The sequence below is a fragment of the Eubalaena glacialis genome, chromosome 11, assembly GCF_028564815.1.
Source record: "Eubalaena glacialis isolate mEubGla1 chromosome 11, mEubGla1.1.hap2.+ XY, whole genome shotgun sequence".
Taxonomy (NCBI): domain Eukaryota; kingdom Metazoa; phylum Chordata; class Mammalia; order Artiodactyla; family Balaenidae; genus Eubalaena; species Eubalaena glacialis.
The window spans coordinates 23319918-23345812 of record NC_083726.1 but is presented as its reverse complement, the minus strand read 5'-3'; the positions used below and the strand labels follow the sequence as shown (position 1 = coordinate 23345812).

The 25895-nt window shown below is 38.1% G+C and overlaps 2 protein-coding genes across 8 annotated transcripts in view; one reads left to right on the top strand and one right to left on the bottom strand.

The window, feature by feature from the left end:
* Positions 1-1332: 1332 nt before the first annotated feature.
* On the bottom strand, positions 1333-20366 carry IKBIP (IKBKB interacting protein). Of its 2 annotated transcripts, none has more exons than XM_061204682.1 (3): positions 19891-20366; positions 13907-14024; positions 1333-2159 (listed from the first exon to the last, which is right to left on the bottom strand). In XM_061204682.1, the coding sequence occupies exons 1-3, from the start codon at positions 20064-20066 to the stop codon at positions 1404-1406; spliced, it is 1050 nt and encodes a 349-aa protein (XP_061060665.1). In that variant the 5' UTR covers positions 20067-20366; the 3' UTR covers positions 1333-1403. The 2 variants fall into 2 exon arrangements, with proteins under 2 accessions (XP_061060665.1, XP_061060664.1); XM_061204681.1 differs by lacking the exon at positions 1333-2159 and adding an exon at positions 6728-9228.
* Positions 20367-20521: 155 nt separating this feature from the next.
* Positions 20522-25895, top strand: part of APAF1 (apoptotic peptidase activating factor 1) — a 109510-nt gene continuing 104136 nt past the window's right edge. For 5 of the 6 annotated variants that reach the window (XR_009702639.1, XR_009702640.1, XM_061206224.1 and 2 more), the window contains exons 1-4: positions 20522-20946; positions 23603-23776; positions 23908-24094; positions 24742-24939. Coding sequence is in view for 4 of the 6 variants with exons in the window: in XM_061206224.1 (XP_061062207.1) it covers positions 23639-23776; positions 23908-24094; positions 24742-24939 (523 nt within the window). In the remaining 2 variants the exon portion in view is untranslated. The remainder of the gene's footprint in view (positions 20947-23602; positions 23777-23907; positions 24095-24741; positions 24940-25895) is intronic. The other variant, XM_061206225.1, reaches the window with a different exon arrangement.

Below are 25895 nucleotides of genomic sequence, written 5' to 3'. Positions count from 1 at the left end.
GAAATATTAGGGATGTAATGTACAACATAATAAATATAATTAACACTGGTGTATGTTATATATGAAGGTTAAGAGTAAATCCTGAGTTCTCATCACAAAGAAAAGTATGTATTTTCTATTTCATTTTGTATCTATAGGAGATAATGGATGTTCACCAAACTTATTGTGGTGATCACTGCATGATGTATGTAAGTCAAATCATGATGTTGCACACCTTAAACTTCTACAGTGCTGTACGTCGATTACATTTCAGTAAAACCGGAAGAAAAAAATTCATAAACTCTTCTTTTTGAGGTAACTAGTTCTATGCATCTGGATACTGTTCATGCTAGGCATTTGAAACTGGGGCTAATGTTTGTGGGTGGGTTTTTTTTTAGATTATTATATAGTACTTTTTTTACGACTTTATTGAGGAATAATTGATGTACAATAAACTGCACATATTTAAAGAGTACAATTTGATGAGTTTGACACAAGTCTATACCCATGAAACCATCAAGACAATCAAGATAATAAATATCCTTCACCCCTCAAGATTTCTTTGTGCTTCTTTAAAAGTTATACTTCCCAGGCAACCACTGATTTATTTTCTGCCCCTACATATGAGATTGGATTTTCTAGAATTTTATATAAGTGGAATTGCTAATGTGATGCTGTTTTAAATGTTAGAACTTCTTTGCTTTGGCTGCTTCTGGTCACATCAACACCACACATGAGTTGTGCTGCTTTGGGGCAGCCTCCATCTGAGGCTTGGCAAGCCCCCTGCAATCTGTGCTGCCCCCCCACCCTGCAAACCCTGCTCTAGATGCCACTTCCCTACCCCATTTTAGGTGACCTTTCCCTGTTTCCTAAAGCCATAAAGGACCCAGGAAGTCTTACATGATTCTTTTCCTGCAGCTCCCTGGTTGTGACCTTTCTAGTTTCTCTTACTCTAAATGGATAATATATGTTACAGCCCTGATCCTGATGGGCAGTTCTTCAGCTGGGCCCCAGCCACACATACTATGCTCCTTGGCAGTTAGTGAGGGCAAGTGGGGATTCAGATCCTGCCCCATCTAGATTTCCCAGTGCTAGACTGGCAGACCCTGAGTGTGTATGTGTGTGTGCATGTGCGTGCGTGCGTGCGAACATATGCATGTATACGTAAGGGGGATGCATAAGGTTCTTACTATATAAAGTTGCAAACATGTTTTATATAAAGTTTTAAATACATTTGAGCATATTTATTTTGGAAAATCCAGTGCTCAGTCCTTCAAAAACTTTTATTTTTACTGTACAAAATAGAATCAAATACAAAATAGTATTTACTCCAAAATTTCATTATTTCTGACTTGTCAGTCTTTTTATAACATGACAGAGGTCCCATTAAAAAGTTTCTTCAGTCTAATCTAAATAATTTCAAGCTAATCCATATCTGAAATGTGTTTTATTTCATCTTTCATATCCTTAATCTCAGCTCGGACTATTGTTAAATTAGATATTTTCTCTTTTAAGAAAGCAATTTCTTTCTCTCTTTGTAGTAAGTCAGTAACCAATCTCCCAATGCGTACTGTTAAATCATTTACCAAGGGTTCCAAGCGGGAAAAGTCCTTCTTTAGATTATACACCTTTGGTTTTAGATCATTTGCAAAAGTCACTGTCTTCAGAACTTTAGCTCTGTCACTTTCTAAGCTTAAAAATCTATCTGTGTGCTTGCTGAAATCACTCTGTAGCTCAGAAAGTATCTTCTTAACAGAGTTAATTCTTTGTGAATTGTCAGATGCTGTCTTTCGGAGCATTGCTGTTCGGTCAATGCTACTTGAAAGAAGATCACCTATGTTTTTTACTGTATTTTTTTCTACTTCTTCTATTTTATTTTCTAGTTCTTGAACAGAATCTGTCAATGATGTTACATCAGTTACTAAACCTGAAATACGTCGTATATCTGTTTTTACAGTTGTAATCTTGAGACCGACATCTTTTGCCATGGAAGTTGTACTTTGGTCTACTTTTGTAACATCTTCAGAAACAGTGGTCAAATTGTTGTTCAATATATCCTGCTTTTCAGTTATCCTGTTGGACCAAGTTTTCACTTCATAAATCTCCTCCTGTAGACGCTTTAGATGAGTAATTATTTGAAAAGTCTTCAAGTGTTCTATGATAGCTTCAGACTTCTGACACTGTAAGAAAATATAGTACCAGAATAATTAAATTGAGTAAAAGCTTAACATTTAAAATTCAACTTAAATTTTAGGTGTTATTTTGAACTATAAAGTTACTGCTCTTCTGGAAAGCATTTGGTAAAAGATGCATCAAGTGTATTGCTAATGAATAGGAAGGAAAACATTGAGGAAATTTCATGTGACTGCAAATGGCATTTTCCAGTTATTTTTGCACCATCAGTCCTCTGCATGGTGACAAAATTAGCTAAACGAGGGAAAATGATGTATCTTCAGTTGCTGGAGAAGGGAGGAGGAAGCCCCCTCTAGATGAGTTTTGGTAAATTTGGGGGGTCAAACAAGACAACGTGACTTCTGAAACGCAAGTTTGTTTGTAGGTACAACAAGTGCTAGAATGAAGGGACTTTATTGTCCTATTACTTTTATGAATACTTTTCTGGGGTATTGAACTAATTCCATTCAATTAGTAATCCTTAAATTCCTAGTGTGTTGTCAGGCATGTGAAGTCTGAGGAACATAAAAATGAGTACAGCTTCGGTTGTGGCTTCAACTCAGTTCAGCAGTTTAATAGAGACGATAGATATGTAAAAAACAAAAAAACAAACAAACAAAGCACTATCTCCAAGGTTCTAAAATTCCATGATTCCAAATACAAGTGATTCTCAACTTTTGGATGTTTCAATGCAATCCTCCTTCCCCAGCATCCATTGAATACTGATGTCTCTAAATTGTTTTGGTTTAACTTGGACAAATCAGCTGATGAACATTTTGAGCCACACAACTGCCTGGCAACATTTCAAGTTGTTATTTTTGTTGTTGTGTGCGTGTGTATGTGTGTTTATATAGCAGTTTTGGGGAAATTGAGTTATTTTATTTTATTGTATTTTTAATATTTGAATTTTTATTGCATTGTGCCATCAGTTAATAAAGTTAAGAGGGAAAGGGGAATATTAAAGTGTTGATTATAGTGATAAGATGGGTAAGTATCATAAACAATACAAAATTGAAAATTAAAACATACATGCGTGAGGTCTATCCATGTTGTCACAAATGGCAGGATATAATTTCTCAAGGCTGAATATATCAATGTATCAAAGTATCATGTTGTACACTTTAAATTTACACAATGTTAGATGTCAAATTTATTTAATTAAAAAAATAAAACACATAGGAATTGTCAGGTTTCAATTAAGTTTCAATCATAAGATTAACTTAAGCCTGTGCGCTGTATGCTAAACTATGAAGAAAAAAAATTAAAGAACAAATGTAAAATATATAGTCAAAGCCTGTGTCCTAACACAGATATACATTGTGATTACATTGAAAAAAGGAATCCCATTTATAACATGTAAGTCAGTTGTTCCACTTTTGCACATTTAACTTTCAGCTTGTTTTCTAGGAAAGCATTGTTTGAAAGTGGAGATTGTCTATAGCTTTCTAGTAATAATCAAAACCAGCTTGATTCAACAACGTTTACTGTGCTGATATGTGCTAGTATGATCAGGAACTGACTCTGCTTTCAGAAAGTTTGTCACTTAGTTTGGGAAAGAAAATGTCAGTAAATGGATTATTTAAAATTCAGAAAAAATAAGGAATCAAAAACAAATACGCAGGTTGAAAAAAATTTTTACAAAATAAAAAATGCAGTTTAAAGACATCAAGTTTTTCCCAAAATAATTGTATTTCTTCAATATGTTTTTTATAAATCATCTTTCTTAAATTGCCTTTGCCTGGTTCACTCAGGTAACCTGTTGGGGTTATTTTGGTAACATTAAATTAGTTTTACTTAATGCAAATAAATATTTAATATGCTTGGAATATTATTTTTACGGCATCTTAAAAAAGGAGCAGTCATATAATTGCAAAGAAATGACAATCTGAAATGGGGCAGTAGAAAAGTTAATTCAAAGCATCAATACCCCCTTCTTGCCCCATCATATATATTTGGTTCCAAAATATATTTTAGGATTTTTCTCAATAGGTTTATGCTATGTTGATTAGTGGTGGGGATGGTGGCCCAAAATGTTTTTTTTGTTTGTTTGTTTGTTTTTGGTAGAGAAGTTAGACTGTGAAAAAATTATCGTGGGTATGACAGTAACGAATAGCCACAAATAGGAAGGAAATCAAGCAGTGAGTGCAAAACCTTAAGTTTTATTTTTTAGGGGAAAGTTTTGCAATAGATTGTATTTGCTGAAAGAGATTTTCAAAGGTGAAAGGAGAGGGCTTACTTTCATCTATTTCATTACTAGGTTATCATTTATTAATGTATCTAATCTGGTAGAGTAGAGATAGCTTAACAGCATTAAACAATTAAAACATCTCAGAAAGGGCTAAATTTATTCTTAGAAGTACAAGATCATTAAGAAACTGTTAGTAAGCCTCTTTGTCACACTTGGTAGGTTATAAAAGCAATTTATTATGAACTTCTATTAGTCTTCACTAAAATAGAAACTCAATACAGTATAGGAATAGCCTAGAAATTGTTTCACTGAATTATGTTTAAAGATTACATAATGGCTTGTTTAAGCTATTTGCCTAAGATGAACAGAAGAGTTGGAGTCTATTGGTAGCTCGAAAGATTCACCCAGTAATTTGAATACTTACTAATATTCCTATTCCTATCATATGAGCAAGGTACTAAGCTAGATGCTGCCCTGCAATGTTAAATGTTGTCTGGATCTACAAGCAAAACAACGTGAGTCAAGGGAATGATTTGTGGGTCCAATCAGCCTTCCAAAAACTTTGCTGAAGGATCTTTGAACTGTACTAAGGGACCTGGAAATTTTATTGATCTCTAAAGTTTAAAACCACTTAAAGCCAGGAGAGATTTTAGAAATTATTTGGTACAATTCCTTCATTTTACAAATTAAAAAACTGAGCCCCAAAATAAAGTGCCCAAGAACACAGAGTTAGTGGCAAAGCCTAGATTAGAAGATTCCAGTCTAGGGTTTTTTTTCTCCTCCACTGCTTTCTCACTCTTCCCTAAACATTTATTGATTCTTTCTTATGCCCAAGGCCCAAATAATTTTAGGTCAGTTACAACTTTTGAGGGACTTATAGTCTAGTTTAATGGCAACACAGTAGTGGGCGCATTTGACTGAATTATAGCTTTCTGAATTCTCAAGATAGTTCTACTGACAGCTGATTTCTTGTGATTTTTTTTTTTTTTCCCTCCCTGGTTGAACAGCAGCAGGTTGCACTGTATAGTGGGAGGTCAGTGGCCTCTGGAATTGGACAGACTCAGCAGCGTGATTGTAAGAGTCCTAATCTTGCTGAGCCTCAATTTCCTCATTTGTAAAAGGGGTCTCATAGCTAGCAAAGCTGTGGTGAGAATCTGTGATAACACATGCAAAGTGCCTAGCACAATGACTGGGACAGGGTAGATACTCAATACATGGAGCTGTTAGGATGATGACGAATGTAGGCCTCCTAGCAGTGGGACACATAATCGGCTCCAAAATGTCGGTTCTATCCTTCCCTGCTCTGTAAAGCTGGGATGGAGCATTTTGATTTGTGTTAAATTAGTAGTTCATAGCTGAAGTGACACAGATACTGGGTGAATTTGCACAGCTTTTGCCAACTGTGCAAATATGAGGTAAATCTACAGAGAAATACATTAAAAAAATTATGTTTGGTGAATATGACATCACGTTAATCTTTGGTCAAGATTATAGATTCACACAAAGACCTACAATTAGATTAAAATTAAAATAATGCCATTGGGAATTCCCTGGCGGTCCAGCGGTTAGGACTTCACGCTTTCACTGCCAAGGGTGTGGGTTCAGTCCCTGGTCGGGGAACTAAGATTCTGCAAGCCGCATGGTGCAGCCAAAAAAAAAAAAAAGCCATTAACTTTGTATCTTACAAATTTAGTTTTCTATCAATCCATACAGGCTAATAAATCAACATTTTTCATTATAAAATATAAAAATACACTTAGTCAACAGCTTCTCATCTTAGGCAAAATTTAAGGAAATATTACTACAAATATACTTTTTAACTTTACGTCGAAGGGTTAAGAAAATTAGGTGTTTGTTTTGTAAAAGTGATTTATATGTGCTAATTAAAAAAATGGACACTACTCTCTATCAGAAACTTAATGTAAAATTTATTATTAATTACAAAGATACAAAAATGTGTCTTAGGATATGGTAATCTTCCTTAAAGGAAAAACTAACAATGTAATTTAATATTTGATACACAGGAAAGTTTTTGAAATTTCAAGTATCTGTGTTAAATAAATGAATTTAAGAAACAGAGGAAGACAAACTAGGTACATCTAAATCTCTCGTGACAATTTTTTATAGGAAAACCCCTGAATAAAGGAATATATACATGTGTACATACATGTACACAATATTTTCTCATGAAATACTTGTAGAAGGGCAGTTTTTGTTTCCCTTGTAATTGTCACTGTAGAGCACAGTGGCCACCTTATTTCCATTTATTTTCTGTAACCATTACTATGGTACATACCCTAGTTAATAATAATGATGTATCAAATCTGGTGACACACCAATAAATAAATAAATAAATATATAAATAAATACAAGTAAAGAGTACAAGAGATCACATATGCCCTGGCAGGATGGAGGTTGAAACGACAAAGTTCCAGTTAACTTTATAATCTATTTTATTAGTGTGAAAATAAAAGCAAACAAATACAATTTTGTTAGTGCACACAGACAAGAATTTAAATATTCAGAAGTCAAGAAATTTAATGTTAATATTCCAGAAATTAATGCTATGCCTATGACCCATGGCTGTCTACCATAGGCCTTCCTAACCCCAAAGTAGAACTTATTTGGGATTTTTCAAAAAATGTACAGATTTACATAATAAAACCACCTGACCACAACTATCTTTTGTAACTGACTTCTTTCAAGTTCTTTGTGTTTAATTCCACTGAAATTGCATTATAAAACTGGGACTATAGTTGGTTATTGGCAAGAAGAAACATGTTAGAACAGTACTTTCAAATGCAGTTAACTCAGTTTTTTCAACACCAACCTTGGACACCCTTGATACATCAGTTTACCAATAAAAGTGTTATGTGCTTCCCCAAACTTGCACATTTCCAATTATCATTATTGCAAAAATCTGTCTAGACCTCCCCTTAATTTCATCTCAATATGTCCATGTCTTATTCCCTGTGACTCTATTATATAATTTTGTGTAAAATAAAATCACTACGTAAAACAAATTTGGTTGGGTAATTAGTTTGGGGACTCTAAAATAATGACATATTTCAGTTACCATAATTATCACATCATATCTCATTATGCTGCTTTTTCTTCTTTAAAGTAGGCCACAGGCTTATTAGTGTATTTTTATTGTAAGCAGAATAATTTATCTAGAGATCATGTACCTAGCAAACTCAAGAGTCTGTAACACAGTTAGAACCTTAAAAAAAAAAAACAAAAAAAAACGCCCAGGTATACAAAGATATTCCCAAAGTCCATACTTCACAGGATACACACTTAATTCATAGGGAAAACTTTCAGAAAGAACACATTTACTCTTTAAAAAAATTTCTTACAAGTATCTATAACAGTTTAGAACCTTAACAAAAAGTAAAAATGTTTTCCAGTCTCCATAGTTTTCAAAAAGTGCATATTAATTCATAGCAAAGCATTCCAGGCTCTCCCTCAGGCATGTTATCTTTTATTTTAGACAAAATTCCTATGAACTTGGTTGTCTGGATTCTTAGCCTGCAGTAAATTGCAAAGGAAATGAAAAATTGGCTGAGGTGAACACATTACTGATCAACCTGACAGTAAGATCAGGTCAGTGGGTCACTTTTTCAGGTGACAGAAAAGGTATAAGAAATAGACAGAAGGTTTGAAAAATAGCAAACTGGGGTCGAGTGACGAGGTAAACACCCCTCAATAGCTCCTAGGGACATTAATATATTTGGGTCCAATATGACAGATGAAATTCACAATAATGTCCATTAATTATTAGAAAAACACTTAAAAATATTAAGTATATTGCTTCAAAAAAGTAGAGAAATATATATTTTAGAAATGTTTCTATTTAAAATGGTGAAAATGAAATAAGTTTTATTGCTTAAAAAGATAAGCTTTGACTCTCTGGATAACACATTTGTGTGGACACCTCATTTATTTTCCAATAATGTAGGGTAAAGTGAGGCATATCAAAATAACTCAAAAGCATGGAACTAATCAGGTTATGTATAATAATGTGGTTCATCAGGATAAATGTAGTGCATTCAAAAATCACTATCAATTCCTTTATTTTCTAGATTATATTCTTCTGGAGTCCCCTTTTCTCTTGTACTTGAATATACTATAAAATCATGAACTTTTCCTTTTAGAACATCCAGTTCATTCTGCATCTTTAATATGCTATTATCATACTGAATTCCTTCAAGGGTTTTCTGCATCTCCATTATTTCAGATACTGCTTTCAGCATATCATCTTCCATATTAAACATCTGAAGAGTCAAGTCTTCCATTTTCTTTTCTGTCCCTATCAGATCCTGAGAGACTCTGAGAACAGAGCGAATAGCACTTTCAATTGTTGGCAAATGCGTCTTGCATTCTTCAGCTTTGGGTTCGTAGCTGGAAAGTTTATTAGTCAGGTCTTCATCTCTGGCAAAGAGAGCATGCTGTCCCTCCTCTAACTTTTCAAGTGCTTTTGTGTCGGAGCCAAGCTGCTCCTCTACTCGCAGAAGATCCTCTTGTTCTTGTCTTTTTATAGTTCTAATATTTCTTAGTGTGCTATCTTCCAAATCTTTTAGCCTTTCAGTGAGCAATTTCATTTCTTGTTCAGCTGAGTTAATTTGGACAGTCACTTGAGAATGTATATGTTTTGATTCTGATTTGAAAATGTCTGTATTAACATTCATTTCTTCTAGGCTTCTCTTCCAGAAATCTGTAACGTTCTGGAATTTCTCATTAAGGCTTTGCATCTTTTGAGTGAGCATCTCTTCACTATTCTGAATGTCATGCATGATACTTTGGAGGCTGGATACTTCCTGCTCAAACTGGGTCACCAAAGACATGGATGATGTAGCTTCCTGCAGGATACTTTCAGTAGTTGCAAGCTGCATTTATAACACAAAACAATTCCCAAGGCTACTTAATAACTTTTATTTTAGGGAAACACACTTTAACAATCACTTGCCAAGTTCAAATTCTGAAGATGTCTAAAATATCCAAATACATAAGAATCATACAGACAAAAACAATTGTTACATATTTAAGTTGTTAAAAACATGTTTTAAACACATTTAATAGATTAGCACTATGGTAGAAAAATACGGTTGTCCCTCATCCCTAGGTATCCACCTGTGGGGCATTGGTATTCCTGTGGATACCAAAATCCATGGGTGCTCAAGTCCCTCATGTAATATTTGGATGGGGAACCCACAGATACGGAGGGTCAACTGTATACACCTGAACTTATAATCCTAAATATTTGTGCATTTTCATGGAGGGATATTCAAAAGAAAAATAATGTTAAAGAAGCCTGAAGTATATCACATTTCCTTCTGTTTTTATTCCAATGGAAAGCAACTTAGTTGTCATTTTAATAGTTATTTGGCTTTTTAGAAACTGACTTAGTTATAAAATTTGTTAAATTTAATAAGTTCTATGATTCTGGAAGACTTTCTGCCTGAAAAAAAAATTTGTTGACTGACCTCTTGCAGAAAAGGTACCAGAATCAGATCTTATAACTATCACAAAGGCAAAATGTGAATAAAAAATCAGTTTACAGAGACAACTGATGTCAAACAGTAAAGTGTTCTAAGTATCTATAAATTATGGTAAGCTCCTAGCATCTCCTAAAATGTCCAGAATATAGAAGGACCAGGTTGTGGACCTCTTTCTTAGCCTACACTCACACAAAGATAACAGCTTTAGAGACTACAGGAAGGCCTAGAAATGATCATTAATTTATCAAATGTTTGCAGCATTATGTTGAAGATATAATACTGTACAAGACACAGTTCTGCCCTTAAGCAGCTTAGTCTAATTGGGGAGAGAGTGAAGTCTACATGCGCTGTGACAGGGAAAGAGCTATGGAAGCACTTACATAGGGCACCCAAACCGAACTTCAATGATCAAGGAAAATACTATAGAAATATTATCTAATACCTGCTTCTAGTTACTTCCTCTAAATCATCCTACACACTACAGCCAGATTTAAGGTTTTAAAAACTGCTGTGTACATCATGGTACAACATTAAAAACCCCTTAACGTTTCCTAACACTTCTAGGAGGAAGTCCCAAATTCCATAACTTCTCTATATGTTAGCCTTCCTTCCTCTTTGTCTAGCTAAGTTCTGTCCTTCCTTCAAGGCTCAGACCAGGTCTTAGGTCTTCAGTGCAGCATTCTTCCATGACCCTAGCCCTGAGAGCCTGAACTCCTGTAGAATCTATCATATTACATATTTGCCACTTATTTGGCATTTAGCGCATATAATTCAAGAATTCTTGAGTGTTTGCTCTGTGCCAGACCTTGTGCTAGACACTGGATATAAAAACAAAGATACAGTATAGTCCCTGACTTCACAATTTGATAGGGGAGATAGTGTTTTGGATCTTTCATGTCATATATTCTAGAGCTCCAAAAAGATTTATTGAGTGTTCTCTGTTCCGTTACTAGGCACTAAGGATACAGAGATAAAAGACACAGCATTTGCTCTAAAGATCAGTGAAGGAAACAAATGAATTAACAACAAAATATCACAATAGATGATGATCTGTGTCATGACAGAATTAGCACGGGAGAAGGCATGCTTAGAGGAGAGATCAGAAGTCTGGAGGAGGAGGCTTAGAAGTGACTCTGAAATCTGACTCTTAACAGACTGATGAATTAGCCAGGAGAAGCTATGAGAGCTTCTAAATTCCTTAGAGGAAGAGACCATGTTTTATGCCTTTTTGTAGTCCCCATATCTCAGGGTATAAAGAACATGTTTCTTGATATTTAGGAAGAAGAATGGCCAGAAACCTCTTGGGTCTACCCCAATCAGGACCTGAAGCAGTTCCAGGTGATAGCTGGGAACAATGCATAACAGTATCGCTCTGAAACCTTGTTTAAAAAGTATTTTTAATGTATACATGTAGCTATAATACAAGTTCCTTTAAAAACACCAACTATGAGAAATACTTGTACATTGGTAATAGTGTTATGTTTAGTTGTCTTATTAGCAGCATTTTGCTGAGACAAGCTTATCTTAATCCAAGGTAATTTCTTGTTTAGGCTGTTCACCAGAGCATCTCTATAACCTGGAGGCAGTATAACCCAGGAGACTCCAATTATAAGATCAACTTTTCAGGATAACAAAGGTCTCAAGACTTAATCTGCAAACAATAAGTGACTAGTACACTACAATAGCTAGCATTTATGGGCTGCCATTATAGTCTAATAGTTTTTCATTTTTTACAAAAGTTAATATCTTAAATTTATTACTGCTTGGAAGTTTTCAAAGAGCTTGCATATATATTGTATCTCATCTGATCCTTACACAAATCTTGATATTCTCATTTAATAAATGATGAAGTAGAGGCCAAGAGAAGTTAAAGTGATTTTTCCAAAGTCACACAGTTATGATGAGAGCCCATGTCTAGTTGTTTTCCCCTCCTACTGCATTAAGCTGGCCTTTAGGGCCAGCTTTGTAAAGAGGCAGCTATTGTTAAACTACTCCTAGGGCAGACTGGGAGAGAACGAACTATGTGAAGACGATATTTCTTGGATCCTAGGATGATATTTTAATTATCTGCTTCAAAGGCATTTATTTATTTACTTTTAATTGAAGTACAGTTGATTAACAATCTTATATTAGTTTCAAGTGTACAACATAGATTTACAGATTATACTCCATTTAAAGTTACTGCAAACAAATGGCTATATTTGCCTGTGCCATAAAATACATCCTTATTGCTTACAAAAGCATTTTTTTAATCTACATGAGTTTTATTAAAAACATTGCCCATTATAAAATTGGCCACGTAGTGGAAAGTAAGAAAAAAATGAATATTTTAATTTATGCATGGAGAAGCCCTTAGATTTACATTCTCAGTCTACCAAACTGTAGATTTAATACAAAAAATTTAGGACAGGGACTTCCCTGGTGGCACAGTGGTCGAGAATCCGCCTGCCAATGCAGGGGACACGGGTTCGAGCCCTGGTCTGGGAAGATCCCACATGCCGCGGAGCAACTAAGCCCGTGAGCCACAACTACTGAGCCTGTGCTCTAGAGCCTGCGAGCCACAACTACTGAGCCTGTGTGCCACAATTACTGAAGCCTGCTCGCCTAGAGCCTGAGCTCCGCAACAAGAGAAGCCACCACAGTGAGAAGCTCGTGCACCACAACGAAGAGTAGCCCCCATTCGCAGCAACTAGAGAAAAGCCTGGGCACAGCAACAAACGCCCAACGCAGCCAAAAATAAATAAATTAAAAAAAAACCCTTAGGACAGTGTTCCATCTTACAGCTGCTTAGGAGTAATTAGATATTAGAAGAGGGAAACTAGAGGGCTACTGGGGAGAGATACTGAGAGTGATAGCCGACAGGCCAGGCTCTAATCTCCTGTAATATTTGACTTCAAATTCTAATCATATGTTAAATCTTTGTCCTCTTTACCAGGTTCCAAGCTTGCAAGGCAGAGATTCACTAAAAGCATTTTAATTGCTGCCAAATTTTTCATTTAAAAAGGAAATCTTTCTTCAAAATTTGTTTTCAATAGCATATAAGTACATGAAGTTTCTATCTCCTGGAATTTTTTCTATCATTACGTTTGCTCTGATTAGAGGGCTTTCGGTAACTACAATCAGTTTCCAACCTGAGCCCTAGGTCAAAATACCAACTCTTGCAGCACCTTCCCAGAGGCCTCTAAACTCACCCTCCATGGAATTCACTGGCATGTGTAAGGGATAATTTTAATCCATGACTCTTCTCTTCTTGGGGATTACAGGCTTATTCTGTACATCAGGCTGCAGGGACTTAGGCCGGCTATTTCATTTCTATCTATTTTTGCAACATCTTTGCATACCCTGGGGCCAAGCACAAATCCTTTTCTACCTTATCACTGAGTAAAGGCTCAGTGATGAACAAAGGAACAAACAAGCCATGTTTCCCAATGATAGCTTGGTCTCTGGTAGCCAGACAAGGCCCACATGATGACTTATTGGTTGCAGCTGACCTTCTCCTGAGACATGTGGTAGTTAAAAATTTTTTGTCTCACATTTCTAAGAATCACAGTAGTAATGCACTTGTATGTGCAGCTTTAAGAAACACAACATAGACATGGATTTTAATTTTCATTTGTATATAAAAATCAATATTTATTTTAGGTTAGTCATTCTTATATGCATATGAATATATATGCTTACCAAGTGGAAATAAAGAAAAAAAACTGATGGATCTTAGTCCAAAAAGTGCTACTCCTATTTTAATTTTATATCTAAAAATCAATAATATTTTCAGTGCTCTAGATACTTGATATTTAAATAGAAAATTGAGGTCACGTCAATATGACAATATTGGTCTTTTTAAACAATAACATTTGTCATATATTAGAAAATTCTTGTCCTTTTGAAATGTAAGCCAAGACTAAGTTGGATTAAAGGGAGAATGTGAAGAAGTAGGAAAACCAGTGAGAGTTAAAGTAGTAATGGTCTAAAAGGCAGGAAAAAAGAATTTATCAACTGAGGTAGAAGGGTGGCAATGGGGAAGAAAAATGGTAAAATCTCCCCAAACATGCTAATTAATAATTACCTTTTCTGAAATTAAACTGATTTTACTTTGAAGCCCTTGGAATTCGTTGGTTTCCATTTTCAGTAACTGGTATTGGTTTTCCACCTTTGCAAACTTTTCCGACTGCTGAAATACAAACCTGAAAAAGGGAAAAAAAAAATCACTACTTCCTATCTCAAACCCATTTAAGTTCGGATGTTAAAGCAGTATTTTATGCCCACTTCTGGTAAGGACAACGTAAATTCTGGTATAGGTAGTGGCAGCTTTTATAGGAAGCGAGGAGTGAGTACGCAGTCCAGTGGTTCAACAGCTTCGCTGCATATTGGAGTCACCTGGCAGCTTTACTTTTAAATTTTAAAAATTTATTTATTTTTATTTTTGGCTGCGTTGGGTCTTCGTTGCTTCGCCCGGGCCTTCTCTAGTTGCGGCGAGCGGGGGCTACTCTTCCTTGCGGTGAGTGGGCTTCTCAGTGCGGTGGCTTCTATTGTTGCAGAGCTCGGGCTGTAGGCGCGTGGGCTTCAGTAGCTGTGCCTCGCGGGCTCTAGAGCGCAGGCTCAGTAGTTGTGGTGCACTGGCTTAGTTGCTATGCGGCATGTGGGATCTTCCCCGACCACGGCTGGAACCCATGTCCCCTGCATTGGCAGCCAGATTCTTTTTTTTAAAATTATTTATTTATTTGGCTGTGTTGGGTCTTCGTTGATGCACGCGGGCTTTCTCTAGTTGCGGTGAGCGGGGCGTACTCTTTGTTGCGGTGCGCAGGTTTCTCATTGCCGTGGCTTCTCTTGTTGCGGAGCACGGGCTCTGGGTGCGCGGGCTTCAGTAGTTGTGGCGCACGGGCTTAGGTGCTCCGCGGCATGTAGGGATCTTCCCAGACTGGGGCACGAACCCGTGTCCCCTGCATTGGCAGGCGGATTCTTAACCACTGCGGCACCAGGGAAGCCCTTACCTGGCAGCTTTAAAAAAGTGTAATGCCTGGGTCTTACCACAGAAATTCTGACTTAATTGGTTTGGGATGTGACTTAGATATTGTAAATTTTCAAATCTCCCAGCCAAGCTGACAACAAGTTGACACTTTATTGTAAAAATGACTTCCACCGAAAGACAAACATTTAAAGATTCCAAAACTCAACGGAGAGGTGAAAGACTCTGAATCAAACTCATAAATATCATTAGGCTAACTGTTGTTTATAAAACTGTCCAAAACTAAAATGGAGTTTTTGCATTTTAAACAAATGTTTACAATGTTGGATGAAATAAATTTCTTTTGATGATGGCTAATGTTTATTCTATGAGATAACAGTGAATTAAGTAAGCCCAGGTTACATAATTAGTACAGATTGACTTCTCCTGTGTGTTAATACGAACTTTTAAACAAAACTTCCCGTTATTAGAAAACACTATTATCCTAATTTCAAAGAAGGATGTGTAGACAATTCTTTTCTGATTGGCTATTTCATTCTTGGCTTTTAGGGACCAGCAGACAGAGATGAAGGAGAAAGACGGTCTAAAGAAATGTCTAATTTCAGGAACTAGTTTTATCAGCCATTACTCCAGTGTTACCTCATGGATTTATCCTATAGATCAGTGTGTTCATTTAGAATAAAATCATTATTATAAAAGGGATTTTTTATGAAGGTTGATCCACAAAAATTCATTACAGGACTTTCTGCTTTATTTAATCTTTTTAATGTTATCTCTGCACTTCTCTTCAAAATTCAAATATTAAGCAAAAGCTTGAAGAAAACTGTATCATATTAGTGACCATCTCTGATGATAATTTGTAGTTTTTTTCATGGTTAGCTTCTCACCAAAATAAAAAAATAAAATTCACCATTTCTATATATGAATAGTGCATAAAAGAAAAAACAAGTATAAAGTTTACTTAGTGCTAGTAATGAAAATAATCAACAGTGGTCTGTATGATGCTGAGTTAAAATACATTTGTTTTATTTTCACTTAGAAGTGCCAGACACTATTCTAAGTGCATTATAAATATTAACTCATTTAACATTAAGGAAGAGGATGATTTTTCTAGAAGCCAAAAATGTACACTGAGAGAAGGTGGTTTCAATTGTGAAACACTAATTTTTGAAACTGGCATCCAGATTATGCCCAAGGTGCTTTGTTTCCTTTTTATGAGTCAGAGGCATTTTCTAACAGGAGCAGTTCAAGACCCCCTTACTCCCTATCTTCCTTCGTTTAGATGAGACAATTAGGGTCTGCTAAGGGCTACAGCTTCTAGGAGAGAAAGGATTATAAACAATTCTGGACTAGGGATTTCTATTTCTAGGGTCTTGGCCTCTTTTTGGATTAATATCAAAGGTAGACAGCATATCATACTGGTTGAATGTGAAGCTAGGCAACTTTGGGTCTGCCATTTACTACGTGTACAAGCACCTTGGGCAAGTTATTTAACTTACCTTCGCTAGTTTCCTCATCTGCAAAGTGGGGATAAAACTAGTTAGTTCATAGGGTGTTGTAGAGATTAAACAGGTTCATATTAATAAAGCTCTTAAAGTGCCTTGAACATAAAACATCAACTATTCTCTTTACGTACCTTGGCCCTTTCTTTTGAACTGCTTTGCACAGCTGCTTTTCCCATCCTTCTGACAAGCCTAGAGTGGTAAAATGGATCAGGGCTCCCTTCTACTTAACACTTGATAGAAGCCCCAGGCCTGTCCCACTTTGAACCATGGTTGGGTTTATAGCAAACAAAGGATGAAGTGAATGGATGAGACCCACTAATAGGAAAAGAAGCATTCTCTTACCCTGTTTTGGGGACTCTCTTCACTATCATAGGTAAAGATCTTGAAGGTATGGATGTAGGAGAAAAGGACCCGGATTAATTGGCCACCTTACTGTAGGCTTTACAAAGGGAATCTTCCTGACTTCTTTATAATCCATTGCAGTTTACAGAGAACTCATATAGATTCAGGGCCCTGTGGGAATAAACCATGCATTTCCTTGCAGTCTTGTCTCTGCATAGCTCCTTTAGGAGGCCTAGATGTCAGACAGATGATGGAGGATTTATATATACAGGATTTTTCTCTGGCTCTGTTTCGACTTAGTAACGAGAAAGAGTCAGTACCCATTTATCTGTATGTTTCATACAGCAGCTTCATTTTCAGCATAATACTGAAAGTTGAGGAACACACAGACCATATTCCATTTTTAAAAATCAAGGTAATTAAAGGATAACTGTCTTTCAGATTAAACTCCACTAACAACAAAAGCTGAAAAATGGGGTTAGCCAAGATTTTACTGTATAAACGATTTACAGAGACAGTTGTATTAGATAGAGAAAAAAACCCTCAATTATCTGATTGTTGAAAGAGCTTTTGACTTCTGATACATAATTATCACAAATGCTATGACAAACTTTTATAAACGCAATTAAAAAACTGTTGAAATTTCCAAAAGAAACTTAAAAGTTTTACAATGGAACTTCTAGTTGACTAAATTTCTATGTAATAAGCTTTTAAGGTTTTGTCTTGTTTAGTACCTTCATAACTTTAAAAAACTTTTTGAAAGCAGAATGTCTTCAATCTCTTACGTGGAAAATTTCCTTAAAGAGTTTATAAATGACGTATGCAAACCAACACTCAGGCCCTATAGTTCTGGGCAACTGTTATCTCCAACATCTTATTGTCAAGCTGACAGAAGATGATTATCAGGACTTTGTTTAATAGAGAGAAGATGTTCAAGTACCACCCTTTTGTTGCATTATCTCTGTTTATTTTCCAAACCAGAATCCAAAGACTAATGGTTTGAAGATACTGAAATAGTGATGCCTTGAAATCAACCTCGGACAGTGCAAGGGTTCAAATCTCTGCCCTAACTTAATCAGACAAAATTAGAGTACTCCTAAGCTGTATTTAGGCACACATATTCGGATTTTGTATTTTAACAACCAGAACAGTGTCAGTACAATAAGCATGCAATAAAGATTTGATAGACCAATCTTTAGGTGCTAATCCTAGTGGTAAAAATGTCAGTGGCTTAGTTATAATTCCAGTGTGCTTTTTAGTATTTTGAGATGTTAAATGTTTGCATTTTATTTAGAAAATTCCCAAATTTACCATGAATACATATTTGCTATAGTGACCAAAGTATTTATACTTTAACTCTTGTCGCAAAAGATTTCACAAGAGCAATTAACAGTCATTTAATAACAATCATTGAATCTGCCCATTTTAGAAATAATCTTTGAGCATTGTTTTATTATTTTGCAAAGACACAGTTCAAATAAAATCTTCCTACTTGAATATAACTTGTTTGTATCTTTACTGCAGGCACTAACAGTAAATTCCTGAGCTGAAGTGTCTGCTTTTCAACAGTTGTTTTCCTTTATAGATTCCTGTTAGTGTGTTTTCCCAGGACAGTAACTAAATTATTGAAAAGTTGAGCATTTTCTGATGTAATTTATCTCATATGAATATGAATCTTTGGATGAGAATTAATAAATTCAGTAACTAAAACCAGTTGTATTAGGTTCTAGAGGGAAGCAACATATATATTTTAGCCTACTACGTTCTAGTACTGAATAACTTTCCCAGCACAAAGTTTTTGATTTACCTGAAGAAGGTCACGCAATTTAAGACATAAAAGTTTATTTAAAATAGGAAATTCTCTACATTTATTCTTTTAAGATCAAAATATTCCATAAACAAATATATTAGTAAAATAACAATTTATCTCTTTTTGAAGAGAATATTTAATAATCAACATTTCACTTTACTGTAACAAATCTTTTATTGACTGACTGAGGATGAGTCATCAGTAAAGTATACTTCAAAATTTACTAGCATCAAAAATGTTCTAGGACTTCCCTGGTGGCGCTGTGGTTAAGAATCTGCCTGCCAATGCAGGGGACACACGGGTTCGAGCCCTGGTCCGGGAAGATCCCACATGCCGCCGAGCAACTAAGCCCGTGAGCCACAACTCCTGAGCCTGCGCTCTAGAGTCCGCGAGCCACAACTACTGAGCCCGCGTGCCACAACTACTGAAGCCCACGCACCTAGAGCCCGTGCTCCGCAACAAGAGAAGCCACCGCAATGAGAAGCCCGTGCACCGCAACAAAGAGTAGCCTCCGCTCGCCGCAACTAGAGAAAGCCCGCGCGCAGCAACTAAGACCCAACAGAGCCAAAAAAAAGAAAAAATGTTCTAGATGAGAGGACATCTAGGGTTGCTTCTACAATCCAATTATTGAAGATAAATAGCTATCTTCTAAATACTTCAAAAATCAGTGAAAATGGAGGGGAACTCTAAAGAGTCAGTCTTGTTATTAAAACGAAATAGGTTAATCCTAAAGAATTTGATTGAGGAAAACAAAATAAGTTGGTTTTAAGGTTATTTCTTAATATTCATCTTTCCTATGACATCAATATATCGCTATTTGCTTGGTTTAAAAACTGTAAGTTTTTAGTTTCAGGTGAACAAAAGTGTTATACTAAAATTCAATCTGTAACTTAGGAATAGACTTTTAACGCATGCACAATAACCGAAATATGAGCTGTCCTCCAAAACTTGATATTATCATGAACTTTGTTGCTTTAAGATCATAATGAATTCTTTTAAGGTTGCAAACGTTGCCAATAGGCATTTATGGGGTGGGGCAAATTTGTCCCAAATGCACAGCGGACAGGAAGTAACCGGTTCTAAAAACGGGAAAGCTTCTGTCCTGTAGCAGGCGCTTAATGAAATTTGGCCGCATCTGCATTTCGTAATGGTTGACGTTCCCAAACCTTGGCCTCAGCTCCAGCTGGGCGATCGAGGCACGCCAGCAGTACAAAAGCAAAATGAATTACGAGAAACGAGCGAAAGGAAAAATAAAGGTTGGGCCGTCACTTCCTTGGGGTCGATGCAGAGGAACAGAAGCCGCAAGCTTGGGAGCTAGAGGTTAGCGGGACGCCGAGCCGGGCGGGGCCGGGGCAGAGGCGGGACCCCGAGAAGAGAGGGCGACCACGGGAGGCCGGACACGGCCCGGGCGGCCTCGGACCACTTACCAGGCCAGGCCCAGGCACGTCCCCAGCGACAGAAGGCTCACGCCGGTCCGGGGGTCCGCCCAGCCCCCGCCTCCACCGCCCCGAGCCTCGGGGCTCTTCCCGCCCTCGCTTCGCTTCCCAGGCTCCGCTGGGGCTCCCTTGGGCGCCGACCTCTTCCGGCTCTTCACCTCAGACATGTCTGGAGGTCCTGAGGATGACAAACCCGGGGCTGCCTCTTCACCCTGGGGTAGCGGGACGTGTCCTCCTCAGCCTCCGCGGGAAGGATCGGCGGTGACCGCGCCCCGTTTCAGACTTGGCACCGCCCAGAAACCAGCCCCTTTCCTCTCCCGGCCATCCTCGCTGCTCCACAGCGTCTCCCAGCCACCCGCTTTCTAGTTCCTCCAGCTGGGGCAGGCGGCAATCATACTTCCCCAAACCTCTACGTTAACGCTGCAAAACCGAGGAAACCGTGGCTCCCGGGCGTCTGCAAGCCGCCGGGACGCGGGGGGGCGGGGCGGGGTGGGGCGGGGCAGCGCGCGCCACGTCGAGCGCGCAGCCGCCACGGTCCGCCCTTCGTTGGAGCGCGGTGCGCCCCAGTTGGTGCGGCGGAGGCGCTTTTTTGTGCGCGCGCGGGCACTAGCCGGAGCCAGAGCGCGCGCGGCGACGGCCGCCTGGAGGGGTTCCGGTTCTGTTTATTTGCATGCGCGGGCCCGCGTCGTCCCAGCGGGGCGGACTGGCGGGTTTTGACTGGTCTACGGTCCTGAGGTGGAGAGGTTGGCTTTATTCCTGGGCAGAAGGGGTGAGGGAGCCGGAGGTGAGGCGTCTGGGCTGTCAGCGACCCGCGAGGACTTGAAGTAGACGCGGCGGCGTCCGGAGTGGCTCCGGGCTCCCGCCCGGGTGCAGCTGCAGCGGGAGGGAAGGAACGACAGTCCGAGTGGCCCTCCTTCCTTTGTGTCTGGGTTGGAATACTCACCTCGGCGCCCCGGGACTGCGTGGGCCGCCTGCGGGGGTGACGCCTCCTCCGCAGGTCGGAGGTTCCCGGGGGTCTTCAGGTGCCCCCCGGCTGCTGAGGCCCAGGTGAGACACCTGTGAGGCCCCGACCTGCCCCCGGGCTGTGGCCCGAGCCCCGAATTTCCTTGCGGAAGTCCCGTTGCCTCCACTCACCCCCCTACCTTGATTTTCCGGTCTGTCCCTGCAGGGCTTCTCTTCCCAGTGAAGACCCAGGTGCGAAGGTTTGGGTAACTTTGCGCCTCGCTTTTCTCCCCGAACCCGGTTCTCCGGAGGTTCAGTAGTCGATTTTAGAGACTCAGAATTCTGGGTCAAAGAACAATTATTAATCATTCTGATACTGTACCAGGAAGTGAAATTATGTAAAGAGGAAATGGTGAACTATTACGGTTTTCCTGGATGAAATTGTCCTTTATATTTCACAAGCCTGGAGTGGAGAGTCCTGACTTTACATGTTGATGTGGTTACGAAAGGTGGGACACTGAGAATTTGTTCAGAATATCTAAATGTGTGTAAAGTTAAAAAACGTATAAAACTTAACGTCTTTAGTTTTAATAGGGCTAGGTAAAGTTGGAAACTAGTTTCAGGTGGTCAGAGTGTGTCTATTGCCTTAGCTATTGGACAAAAGCTAAAAAGTTCATTTTTGTTTTGTCAAATAGAGTTTTATTACTGAAAAATTAAGGGACGTTTTATGTTTTAATATGATTTTTAAAAAATTATTATTTATTTTTGGTTGCATTGGGTCTTTGTTGCTGTGCACGGGCTTCTCATTGCGGTGGCTTCTCTTGTGGAACACGGGCTGGGTAGTTGTGGCTCACGGGCTCTAGAGCGCAGGCTCAGTAGTTGCGGCTCACGGGCTTAGTTGCTCCGCGGCATGTGGGATTCCCCCCGGACCAGGGCTCGAACCCATGTCCCCTGCATTGGCAGGGGGGTTCTTAACTACTGCACCACCAGGGAAGCCCGGGACGTTTTATGTTTAACTTGAGATCATAAAAACATTAACATTTAAAAATGACCATAGCCTTGATCCTAACCATAATTTTTTCTTTTATCAATCAGTTTCATGCCAGTACTGGGCATTTTGTGAACCTTGACAAACATAGGCAAATGCTCTATTTACCTGTGTTTGAAAGTGACACATTCGGTGGTACTTTTTATAGTCATTATTGATTATTGGTTAAGGAAGCTTAATGATTATTGCTCCTCTTCTGTGTGCTCAAAATTACTTGTGCTTATCTCTTGGCGCTTAGTACATCACATTCTAATTATCTGTATTTTACTCTCCTACCAGATTGTGAATTCCTTCAGGGGTATGATTTAATCTCTGTAGATTCAGGGCCTGACACATAGGAGGGGCTCAAATGTTTATTGAATGAGTATATAAATAAACACATTTAGACACTCACTGTATTACATTGGATAGATTCTGTTTAAAAACTTGAAAATGTTCTGATCTGGGTTTTATACCTATTGAAAAATTTGCATCATATTTGAAATAAAGTCGGTAGGAACTTAGAGTATTATACTGTGAAGAATATTATTCTTTGTGTCCTCCTAGTCTAAGAAATGACATCAGAGGATATTTTCTGTTGCTTTGTCATAGTTAGCAGCTCAGCTGAAAAATTAGTGGAGTAAGCACATGAGAAATGTGTTTACCAATGAAGACCTACCAGCTGACACCCATCTTGAGTGAGAACTAATACTCAATACCAAGAATTCTCTATTTAGTCTTAATGATGGTAAAGAAATCAAGTAGTTTATAAATATTAGGACTTTAGTATGACCATTGTTTATAAAATCTTAAAGGAAGTTTTAAAATTGTACAAGTGATAATGTGTATTGAAAAAAAATGAAGACAGTATAGAAAAGAAGAAAAAAGAACGGAGGAAAATTCCCTCCAAATCTTGCTACTTGGAAGTAACCCAAACATTTTGTTGAACAGACTTCTAAACAACTCTATGCATTTATATGAGACCAACACATATTTTGTGCTATACATGGTATCATATTTAAATTTTTTTCAATCAGTGATGTGTCATGAGCACCTTTCCATGTCAGTACATGGAGATGTCTTATTTTAAATGGCTGTATAATATTCCATCTTATGTACATACTCTAATTCTTTTAATCCATACTCCGAATGATGGGCATTTAGGTTGTTTTAATATTTTTATCTTACCTAAACACTCTCTATTAACCCTTTTTGTGGATATTTTTGCATACATATATGAATATCTCTCTGAGGTAAATTCCTAGAAGTGGGATTTCTGGGTTAAAGAGAATGCTTACTTTAAACACATCTTACCTTATATAGCCTTCCAGAAAAGTTGCATCCACTTTGTACTCTCCTCAGGTATCTTAAAAGAATACCCATTACCTCACGCCTTTGAAAGCATTAGATTTTGTTTATTTAAAAAAATCTTTGCATGTCTGGCTGATGAAAGTCCAGTGGGGAAAGCCAGGACGTAGATGAAGCCCAGGGGAGGACAGAGTGACCGGCGGTGCAGACAGCCTGCTTGTTTTCTTTTCGGCGTCCCCCTTCCGTCCTCCTTTCTGTGGGCAGACACGTAGGAGAGTTTAAATAAACTCTGTTTAAATAAATAGGAAAAAAAAAAAATCTTTGCAAAAGAAGTCTTATTTTCTTTACATTTTTCCATTACCAGTGAGGTTATACATCTTTTCGTGTCTTTATTGGCTTGACAAATATTTTGATGTTTGCCTGTAGCTCATGGTTGACAGAGAAGGAAAAATTTGAGGGAGGATGGATGCAAAAGCTCGAAATTGTTTGCTTCAACATAGAGAAGCCCTGGAAAGGGACATCAAAACATCCTACATCATGGATCACATGATTAGTAATGGAGTTTTAACAGTGTCGGAGGAGGAAAAAGTAAAAAATGAGGTAAAGCCCTCTGAGGCAGTCTATGCTTTCCTAAAAATTTTTAGAATTTATTTCAAAACTTGTACTGGTCTCCACTAATTTATGTTACAAATATATTCTTTGTAGTATACTAAACTACTTTTTTTTTTTAGCCCACCCAGCGGCAACGAGCAGCTATGCTAATTAGAACGATACTTGAAAAAGATAATTATTCCTATATATCATTCTACAATGCTCTGCTACATGAAGGGTATAAAGATCTTGCCTACCTTCTCCATGGTGGCATTCCTGTCATCTCTTCTTCCAATGGCAAAGATTCAGTTGGAATAACTTCATATGGTTTGTATCCATGATACTTTCTATCATAAAGGCTCCGTTGCTGCAGTTTTGTCTTATTGTAGATGAAATCTGCTAGAGAGACTGATCAGTTCACTGAATCATGCATGGGAAAAAATTATCGTTTTCCAATTCAAATATTTTTATTTGCATCTATGTTACCTCTCTCATTTCCTTGCCCAGTGAACTATCTACTGCTGAGGTAATAATATACATACCATAATTTTTAGAGATAATAGGGCAATTTAAGTTCTTCAGTTTTGTGTTTATCCAGTTCAAGCATAGGAAAGAATAAGAATCTTTAGAAATCTGTGTTCTTGAAAGCAATTCCATATTCTGTCCTTTACACTCTCTTCTCAGTCTTTAGTATGAAAAAAAGATTGGAGAGCCAGGGAGGAATAGGGTGAGTAAGGGCAGATACAGATGGAGATTTTCATTGTCTTTAGTCATCTTGAGAAGTATATGTTTGCTTTCGTTCTGGGTGTTCTGAGAAATCAAAGTTGAAGTTAATATGCTAGCCACATTTTCTTACTTCTCTTGGAAATTCTGAGGCTGAGACCTCGGCCTTGCTCTCTTTGGTTTTTATGGTATTACTTGAGTAACCATTTCAGAGTTCTCTTCATTCATGCTTGTTTTGTTTTGGATTTCAGTAAGGACAGTCCTATGTGAAGGTGGAGTACCACAGAGGCCCGTTGTTTTTGTTACTAGGAAGAAGCTAGTGAATGCAATTCAGCAGAAGCTCTTCAAACTGAATGGTGAACCGGGATGGGTCACCATATATGGAATGGCAGGTTGTGGGAAGTCCGTATTAGCTGCAGAAGCTGTTCGAGATCATTCTGTCTTAGAAGGTAAGTTTTGATTACCATTGCTGGCTAAGAAGATATTGTTTAGGCATTGCATTAGTTTCCTATTGCTGCTGTAACAAATTACGAAAACTTTTGGGGGCTTAAAACAACACAAATATATTATCTTGAAGTTCTGGAGGTCAGAAGACAAAAATAGCTCTTACTGGGCTAAAATCAAAGTGTCAGCAGTGCTTAGTTCCTTTTGGAGGCTCTAGGGAGAATCCTTTTCCTTGCATTTCCCAGCTTCTAGAGGTGGCCTGCATTCCTTGACTCATGGTCCATTTCCCCATTTTCAAAGCTGGCAGTGCATGGCATCTTCAAATCTTTCTTTGTTCTCTGGTCTTTGCTTCTGTCATCACATCTCCTCCCCTGACTTTCTTGCCTCCCTCTTACAGGGGCCCTTGTGATTACATGGCGCCCACTGGATAATCCAGGATAATCTCATCTCAAAATCCTTAATTTAATCGCATTTACAAAGTCCCTTTTGCTATGTAAGGTGACATATTTACAAGTTCTGTGGAATAGGATGTGGAGATCATTGGCCGGTGGTGGGGGAGCGGGGTGGGGGGGCATTTTTCTGCCTACCACAGGTGATTGAATTTGAATTTTATTTTCTACCCTGCCTGTCACAATCAGGCTTGACTAGCCAGGCCAATAAATTCATGTGTTATCAGATGGCACTTATTATCAATGGAATGAAGCTAGTTCCCTTGTATGTTAATAATTGGGGGAATTGTAGGGTTGACAAAGTATCTTGAAAGGTTGTCCAGCTTGTATCCCTTACTTTCAACAGTACTAGACTTACAACTTCCTGTCAGCTGAGTGTCTGTTTTGGCACAGAGTGCTGTAGGGAAGGAGATTGTTGGAAAGTCGGTTCCAATAAGGACCATCCCAGTGGGAGATTCTCCCATGTATTTGGCATCTGTATTAAATAAACTATTAATTCCATTTCCACAATT

What these genes read in the sequence shown, in the direction of transcription:
- IKBIP (XM_061204681.1), bottom strand. Translation starts at nt 20,066, where the DNA reads ATGTCTGAGGTGAAGAGCCGGAAGAGGTCGGCGCCCAAGGGAGCCCCA. An exon ending in ACGTGCCTGGGCCTGGCCTG is followed by an intron (nt 14,025 to 19,890) that starts GTAAGTGGTCCG and finishes TCCCTTTTTCAG; the next exon opens with GTTTGTATTTCAGCAGTCGG. An exon ending in TCAGTTTAATTTCAGAAAAG is followed by an intron (nt 9,229 to 13,906) that starts GTAATTATTAAT and finishes TTATAAATGCAG; the next exon opens with CTTGCAACTACTGAAAGTAT.